This window comes from Mobula birostris, chromosome 20, assembly GCF_030028105.1.
Source record: "Mobula birostris isolate sMobBir1 chromosome 20, sMobBir1.hap1, whole genome shotgun sequence".
In the NCBI taxonomy this organism is placed as follows: domain Eukaryota; kingdom Metazoa; phylum Chordata; class Chondrichthyes; order Myliobatiformes; family Myliobatidae; genus Mobula; species Mobula birostris.
The window spans coordinates 57,680,736-57,690,187 of NC_092389.1; the positions used below are offsets into that span (position 1 = coordinate 57,680,736).

General features: G+C 49.5%; 1 protein-coding gene across 1 annotated transcript; it reads right to left on the reverse strand.

The window, feature by feature from the left end:
* Positions 1-5,034: 5,034 nt before the first annotated feature.
* Positions 5,035-7,060, reverse strand: LOC140185001 (probable G-protein coupled receptor 139). Its single transcript, XM_072238231.1, has 2 exons — positions 6,994-7,060; positions 5,035-5,942 (listed from the first exon to the last, which is right to left on the reverse strand). Exons 1-2 carry the CDS (start codon positions 7,058-7,060, stop codon positions 5,035-5,037), a joined length of 975 nt encoding a protein of 324 aa, XP_072094332.1.
* Between the last annotated feature and the right edge of the window lie 2,392 nt (positions 7,061-9,452).

Sequence of the window (9,452 nt, forward strand, 5' to 3'; positions counted from 1 at the left end):
TTTCCCTGTCTGTGATCTAAGTCGGACACATAATCTCACAAATGGAGTAGCTGCAGACCCGGCTAAGATAGAAGCGGTGACCACTCGGCCAAGGCCCCAGACTGTGAGCGCCTGCGCTCGTTCCTGGGGTTCTGTGGTTATTATCGGAGAGTCCTGACGGGCCACGCCAAAGTGGGTCACCCCTTGAATCAGCTTCTGTGTGGTTACCCTCCCCTGGGGAAGTAAGGGAGGGGAGGAAGGACAGGAGGGTGGAGAATATCTAAACTTTTGGACAGAGGTGGATGATTTCAGCCTGAAGCACCGGGCCGGGGAGCCGGAACATTGATGCGGATGCTTTGTCCCGACAGGTACATGAGGGACTGGACAGGGACGAGGAGGGGGAGAGCGTTCCTGCCCCTGGGGTGACAGGTACATGAGGGACTGGACAGGGACGAGGAGGGGGAGAGCGTTCCTGCCCCTGGGGTGACAGATACATGAGGGACTGGACAGGGACGAGGAGGGGGAGAGCGCTCCTGCCCCTGGGGTGACAGGTACATGAGGGACTGGACAGGGACGAGGAGGGGGAGAGCGCTCCTGCCCCTGGGGTGACAGGTGCATGAGGGACTGGACAGGGACGAGGAGGGGGAGAGCGTTCCTGCCCCTGGGGTGACAGGTACATGAGGGACTGGACAGGGAAGAGGAGGGGGAGAGCGTTCCTGCCCCTGGGGTGACAGGTGCATGAGGGACTGGACAGGGACGAGGAGCGGGAGAGCGCTCCTGCCCCTGGGGTGACGGCCCTGTGTCAGTTTGCCATCACCGTGAAGGCAGAGGAAAAGGAGCGGCCGGATCGAGCAGCGGATCAATGGGCGGCTTCCGATGACGCCATTCCCCAGGTTCACTGTGACCTCACTGCTGCCGGAATTGAGTTCTGGGGAAGTGGCGGCTGCTCAGCGGGATGGCCCGGGCAGTGGCACTATTTGGTCTGCGGTAGAAAATTGAGACACGGCTCAGACAGAGAAGAGAAAACAAGCTTCGGTGCCTCCATTACTGAAAGAGTGGCCTCGATTGGAGTTGAAGAGCCAGATCTTATCCCGGGTCACGTCATGACAGGTCCGACCCGGCGTTGCCAGCTGGTTCTGCCCGAGAAGTATCGGAGGATTGCTTTGCAGTCACTTCATGATGATTCTGAGCATTTGGGGGTGAAGAAGACCTATGGATTGCTCAGCGACCGGTTTTGCCTGCCCCGAATGAAGTCGGAGGTTGAAGAATACTGCAAGTCGTGCATTCTCTGCATACGCCGGAAGACACTGCCTACGCGGGCAGCTCCTTTGTCCCACTTACAGAGTGCAGGGCCCCTGGACCTGGTGTGTGTGGAATTCCTGTCCATGGAACCCGATGCCAGCAACACGGCGAATGTCTTAGTCATTACGGGCCACCACACCAGATATGCTCAGGCTTTTCCTACCAAGGACCAGAGGGCGACTACGGAGGCAAAAGTGTTATGGGAGAAGTATTTCGTTCATTATGGCCTCCCCAGGCGGATACATAGTGACCAGGGACGGGACTTCGAGAGCAGACTCATCTATGAGTTACTGCGCATGCTTGGAGTTGAGAAGTCGAGGACCACGCTCTATCACGCGCAGGGCGATCCCCAGCCTGAGGGGTTTAATAACACCTTGCTAGACGTACTCGGGACCATGGAGGTCAGCAAGAAGACCAGGTGGAGTCAACATATTGTGCATCTGGTTCACTGTTACAACTGTACACGAAATGAAGCTACTGGGTACTCGCCATGTTATCTGATGTTTGAGCGCGAGGCGAGGTTGCCCATTGACCCTTGTTTTGGTACTGATGAGGGTGACTTACCACCGAAGCCTTATCTGAAGTATTTGTGTGATATGAGGAGTGAGCTGAAAAGGGCTTATGAATTGGCTGGGGCTGCAGCCGCCAAGCAGAATCGAGGAAATAAGAGGAGGTATGATCAGAAAGTGAGGTTCTCCCAACTCCTGCCGGGAGACCGAGTCCTCGTAAGGAATTTGGGGCTTCCTGGAAAGTACAAGTTAGCTGACCGCTAGGTGGCCACACCCTATGTGATGGAGAGTCAGATGCCAAACCTACCAGTGTTCCGGGTGAAACGAGAGAGAGGGGAAGGGTCCTGTCAAGATTCTCCATCAGAACCACCTGCTGCCCCTGGTACAAGAGGTTCAGGTTGACCCAGAGCCCGACTTGGAGCCTACACCTAGTAAGAAGACTCTGCGAAAACGCAGGGCGACTGCAGGGCCCACAGCAGGAGAGGCTGGGCCGGGCCGCGCCCATGAGAGGGATACTGATTCGGAGGATGATGATCTGGACGTGAGGTACATGCTGCCTTTCGCTAATTCCCCAGTGATGGAGGAAGAAAGCCCTGCCCCTTTTCCACTGAGTCAGGTGAGGTAGAGGGGGTGGGGGAGTTGTGGGCAGCCTGGGTTATAGCAGGACATTGAAGGAGAGGAAGTGGGGCATGGACACGGGACAGAGGGCTCCGGGTTGCGGGGGTGGGGGTGGGGGAGGACTCGGCAAGCAGACCCGAAGTATCACCAGCAGCGTCTGAGTCTGAAGAGTTAGGTGAGGAGGTACGGATGTCTCAGAGAATTAGTAGACCACCGGATAGGTTGACCTATGTAGCGCCTGGGGAACAGTGTGTGATCTCTGCTGTTGTGGCGAGCTATGTCACTGACTTTGCATCTGGATTGGACTTTGTGTTTGTAGGAAGGGTTGGCGAACTATCTCAACGTCATGAGGACATGACTAAATTTGGTGGTTGGGGGAAAGTGTAACGAGCTGTAAGGGTTCACTGCTATGTAATGGTTTTTTTGTAATGTTCACTGCTGAAGGAATGGTTTCTCTGTAGCAGCAATGTTTTGGTTATGGGCGGAGATAACCGGACTGTTGATGCATGTTAGCAAATCAGGATTTTGTTGCCCTGTCTTGTGATTCTGGAAGCAGCTGCTTTTGCGGGCTTTTGCGAGAAGGAGAGAGAGAGAGAGAGAGAGAGAGAGAGAGATGAAGAGTGAAGACGCGAACGGAGAAATGTGGTAGATCGCCGAACGGGGTCGTCTCCGAGCGGAGGCCCAAAGGAGGAGATCGATGGAGGAAGAAGAACAACTGAACTGCGTGAGCTCCAACTTCGTGCGCACAGGACTGTTTAATCAGATTGGTGCCTTATTTCCATTTTATATATATATATTTTCACTACTAACCATGTAGTCAAGGTAATAGTTATAAAGCTTAATTGTTTAACCGCAAATTGTGTACTGTTTGTTATTTCGGGGTACTGATTTGTAACAGGGTACACATCGTGCAGCATCCAGCCAAACGAGATTTCTTGAATTTGGCCGTACTGGGGGACTATCACCCCGTAGATTAAGTCTGGAAGAAGCGCGTGTTACAATTCATTTTCCTTCCATTTATAAAATAGTTAACCCTTTCATTTCTTCTTCCATGCACTTCCCGACACTGTGCACCATCTGCCAATTTTCCCCATATTCCTAAAATACTGATTCAGTCCGCCATTTCATTTGCCCCCATTACTAATTCTCGTTTACCCACGGCCGGAAATTCGCCCTCTCCTCCCTTTAACATGTCATGTAGCTGAAGAAACCTTTGGTATCCTCTTTTATATGACTGTCTAGCTTAAATTCGTATTCCATCTTTATGTTCTTAATGACTTTTTGGTTCACTTCTTTTGGTTTTCATAAGCTTCCATATTGTCTGACTTCCCACAATTGTTTTTTACTCAATTATATCGCCTCTCTTAGATTTTTATGCTGGCATTGACATTCCTGCGAAATTCTTCTTCTTTTGTGATGTATTTATCCCGAGCCTTCCGAATTGCTTCCGGAAATTCCAGCCATTGCTGCTCTGCCGTAGTCCCTGCCAGTGTTCCCTTCCGATTAATTCTGGCCGATTGTAATTGTCTCTGTGATTATCGGTACTCTGCTGTAATACCAGCACATCTGATTTAGCTTCTCCTTCTCAAACCCCAAGGTGAGCTCAGAAACATTCTGCTCATTTGTCCCTAAAGGTTGTTTTGCTTTCAGGTTTCCAGTCAGTTTCTCTTCATTGCCCCACACCCAGTGCAGGAGAGCAGATCCTCCAGTGGGTTCAAACGTCAGCTGCCTTAAAAAGCGATCACGAAGGAACTCTAGAAATTCCCAGAAATGGAATCCAGGATTAACCTGATTTTCCCCATCTACACGCATATTTAAATCCCCCATGACTATTCTACCATTTCCCTTTCGGTTAGCATTCACTGTCTCCCGTTGTAATTTGTAGGTCACATCCTCACTGCGGTTGCATGATCTGTACAGGGCCTTTTCACCTTGTAGTTCCCCAGCTCTATCCACAATGATTCAACACCTTCCGCCCCCATATCGCCTCTTTCTAATGATTTGATTTTGTTTGTTTAACAAACAGAGCTAAACCACCACCTCTGCCTTCCAGCCTGTTCTTTCGGTACTATATGTATCTTTGGATGCTAATCTCCCAGCTACAATCTGCTTTCAGCTATCGACGTCAGTCATTAGTAGCAGAGGCGCTCATTAAGATGGGGCGACCTGGCTTTTCACCAATTTAACAAAAAGTGTTTATCCATATTCCGCCCTATATTTTCACGTTAGCCCATTATTCATGTGAAAGTTGGAGACTAGAGAACTGGCAGTGGATTGGCCACCCAGTATCACACCAGCCCTACAGTTGTCTGGGGACGTCAGAATGTGAGGTACTGAACAGGAAAGGGAATAGATAGACATATCCACAGACCAAATGCTGGGCGGCATTCTGGAGCAGTACATTGATTGGCATATGGCGGGACACTGAGTTTATATGTCGCCATGACGGTGTTTTACTCCCTCACGTCCACGCCCCCCTCCCTCCACCACACAGACTACCCTAATGCCCCGGAGCTGCCGGTAGCGGGGAAAACCCGCCCGGAAATAACACCTTGGCCATCAGGCGGTGATTGAGAGGAACCAGAGCCCGGGCTGGAGACACACAGCGGCCCGCACTGGCTAGTGCTCAGGGCGCCGCTTTATTCATGAACTGAAGCACCGAGGTGACCGGATATTTCACCGCGCCGATCAGCTGCTCCCTGAATTTCGACTGAGTCACCGCGTAAATAAATGTATTCGTGCAGCAGCTGAAATTCCTCAGCAAAACTCCGACATAGTGAAAGATCCATTCGGACTCACTGAAATCAGATCCTTTTCCTGCGACCTGATAATATATGACATTTGCAACGTACGTCATCCACAGGAAGATGAAGTTGCCGGAGAGGGTGAACAGTAAAACCACAGACCTCCTCCTGCTCTCCATCTCCGGGTCACTGCGGTTCTCCCCCTTGCTCTGACCCTTCAGCCCCTTACGGACCCGACTGGCCACTAAAATGTGCCTGACTGTAAGAGCGTTGAGCAGCAGGATCCCAGCGAAAGGGAGGAGCGGAGTTAAAACCGTATCGAGCCAGTCATATCCCACCCACCCGGGGTCAGTGAAATAATTTTCCTTGATTCTGCAAAACCACGGTACATTGTCAATGATCACGTTGTGTTCAAACGTGAAATATCGTGGAATGTTTTTCAGACAAGACAGTACGCCGGTTGTTGTCAGAACCACAGCCGCATTTTTCCCGGTGCAATATTTTGTTTTCAGCTTCTGGCAGCAAATGGCAACAAACCGATCAAAGGTGAAAGTGACGGTGAACCAGACCGAACAGTCTGTGGCTGCGTACGTCAGTGAATCGATAACACTGCAGACAGGGGTGATGTCCAGAAAATTCCACGGGAAGTAATACCAATTGATTCGAGACAAAATGACCTCGGTGACAATAGTCAGTAGATCCGCCGCTGCCATGGCCACCAGGTAGCGAGTGGTGCAGGTAGAGAGGCCGCACTTTCCCCGGGACAGGATCACAATCGCCATTAAATTGACTGGAGAGAGAGAGGGAGAGAGAGAGAGGTGTGGGGGTGGTGGAGAACCGACCCTAGCATTACTGAACACATTCTCCAGGAATTAAAGAGGGATCGGACTTCAGCTAAAGATCAAGCGTGCCAGAGTCTGTGAACGGCTGCTAATCTAACATCGGACACGGGTCACACTGCCTCTGACCTGCCTTTTTCAGTATGAAGATACGACGATGTGTGGACAATTGTCGACCATAAAAATAAGCTGTATGAACAACAACGATCGGTGCTGATCCCGATTCCAGTCACTGACGGAGCCGGTTTCACTGATTTAACCGTGACTGACCAGGCCTCCTGAAGCTCAGCGTCTGATTGGACCGAGAAGGGACACAGAGGGGAGCAACGCACGCGAAATACTGGCGGGACCCAAAAAAAAATCTATCGTTTCGGGGCGAGACCTATCTTCAGGTCGATACAGCGCCCAATTTACGACGGGTCTCAGGAACAACTTGGTAACCAGAGACTGAATGGCTCCGTTAATGGATTAATTCTACAGCACAGTTCAATTCGATAACACGCGGCAGCAGATGCATGGACACTGGTTCAGGTGATCTGTGCCAGACTCCACCGGGAAACGTGAAACACTGGACCAGGGGTTCTGTCTGAATAATAACTCAATACAAGTGAACTTCACAATGTAAACCCATCCCAGTCACCCCTTCACGGGGACCCTCCGTTTCCCAGCTGTGGGACAACTCTGGACAAGGTCCCATTAAAAGCCTCCCAGTTACACCGTCCAGGAGAGCTGCCCGCCCCGGTACTGGGACAAATCTGGACAAGATAATATTAAAGGCAAAAACAAAGTTCAGGTCGATCCCCTGAGTTAGAGGAGAGACCGGGGATTCGTTCATCTTGTCATTAAATATGAAATAATCAGGATGCTGAATTGATAGGATAAATATCTTTGACGGATATCTATGCAAAGATCATCAAGTTGGAAGCTTGTTGATTGATTATAAACAGGTTCACACCGGTTAACACACGGAAATACCAAACATGAATTGCTGTGCTCACTCACCAGGAACTCCAGTGACGGCAATGAGCAGGTACAATATTTTCTGCACACTGTAGTACCGTTTCAACATTGCCGACATTTCCCCTGCGCGGCAATGTGTCCCCCTGTGCCTCAGGCGGTCTATTGGAATGAAATGTTGAAGCACCACATGTCCCGGGTTTATAAACACCATCTAGCGACCCCACAGGGACAGACTTCAACATATTGTATAATAAAACTCCTTAACTTATTTAGAAACCTATTACATCAGACAGGTGCCATCCCCGCGGTGACGGGTTGTGATTAATTTAGTGAATTAATTTTTAGACCAGCTGTGTGAGTAACTTTGTCCCAATAACGGAGCAGAACCTTCGAGGTGTCTTATCAATAGCATTTGCTTCCACTGTAAATATGTACTTCAGGGAAATGGAAATCATTTATCAAATACAGAATATTGAAATAAAGTCTGTAAAATTGCATTGAATCGCCCACTATTGCCATTCTCGTCAACGGTATAAACACTTGATGTAGTTGGGGTTTTTGTGGACTCGACCTAGAGGGTCCTTTGTAAGCTGTCTGTGTGTGGCGACATGAATAAACACTTTCCGATCTATGAAACCTTCCAACTACTTCACTGACTTAGTCATAGTCAGAACATTTGGGGCCTCGTCCCGAAACTACCCCTGACCCTACCGCATGGCCATAAAACTCAACAGTCCAGTGGTGGTGGGGTGAGAATTTCTTAATCATATCACCCCACATATGTCAAAGAACATGGCGGAGAGCTGGAAAGGTAGATGAAACTTCCGTTATGTGTGTGTGTGTGTGTGTGTGTGTGTGTGTGTGTGTGTGTGTGTGTGTTGTGTGTGTGTGTGTGTGTGTGTCTGTGTGTGTGTGTGTCTGTGTCTGTGTGCGCGAGTGTCTGTGTGTGTGTGTCTGTGTGTGTGACTGTGTGTGTTGTGTCTGTGTGTGTGACTGTGTGTGTTGTGTGTGTGTCTGAGTGTGTGTCTGTGCGTGTGTGTGACGGTGTGTGTGTGTGTGTGTGTGTGTTTCTGTGTCTGTGTGCGCGAGTGTCTGTGTGCGTGCTTTCACGCACTTTCAAATCTTATGCATCCCCAATCTGTGCGCACCGCTAAAACTCTGCAACCCCCACATTCAAATTAGATTCTCCAAGTAACAGTGACTTCAAACACTTCACATCATGGCTGCCTAAAACATAAATTCAAATTGCATTTATTGCTAATGTTTGTACGAAAGAACCTTGATATTCGTCACAGCCCCAAATCAGCAGGCACCCCCACATACACATTGGATTATACCAAATCCTTTCGCACTCCAAATTCCATATGCACACCACGTTCGCCGATAAACTCCTAAATTTACGGAGATACCCAAATCTGTGTGCACCCCCAAGTTAACAGACACCACAAAACGCCGACACCAAATCTGACACACCCCAACTCGGTGCGCATCTCCAAGTCTGCCGGCAATACCAAATGTGTGTGCAGCCTTCACTTTGCCAAAACCCCCAAATCCCGAGATCCGTGTGCATCCCCAAATCCAAAGACACTCCAAATCGGCTGGTGTCACCAAATTAATCTGTACCCCCAAATACTCGTAAACTTCACTAAATCTGCATGCACCGCTAAATTCATGTTGATCGGCGTATTCTTAACATCCGCCTACATCAGAGCGCATCCCCAAATCACTATGGACCGCCAAATCCGTGTGCGCCCGCAAATCAGTGCATGATCCCAAATCATTGTGAACCCCAATTCCGTGCGCAACCTAAAACCGATGACTCTGAAATATGCGCATCAGTACCCAGAGGAAGAAAAATTTCAAACAGGTTACAAAATAAATGCTTCTACCTTAAAAGATTAGTAAGAAAAACAGCTCAAAGTTCAATGACATCCTAAATCTGTCGGCACACCAAAGTCTCACACATCCTCAACTCCGTGTGCAATCCCATATTCTTCGACCCTTCCTAAATCAGTGCACATCTCCAAATCCATGTGCAGTCCCCTAAAATGCAAGGCTAAATTCAAAGTTCAGGACACCCCAAATCCAAGTGCAGCCACAAATCTACCAATACACGTAGAATTGTGTCCAGCCGCTAATCAGTGGGTACACCAGCAAACCTATGTACTTACATGGAGCACCCAAATTAACTGACAGCTCGAAATCTGTGTGCAGCTCCACATCTAGCAGCGCTCTCAAATCTGTGCGCACCTCTAAATCCATGTGCAAACCCTTCAGTCATCGACCCCCAGGTTTGCCGACACCTCCCGAGATGTGCACGCATCCCCAAATCGATATGCCGACGCACATCCAACACCCAAAGGGACCCAGAATCATGCGGATCCAAGGCGACCTTGCTTTGTGGATCCAGAATTGTCTTGCACAGAAAAGGCAAAGAGTGGTTGTAGACGGGTCATGTTTTGCATATAGGTCGGTGACCGGTGCTGTGCTTCAGGGATCTT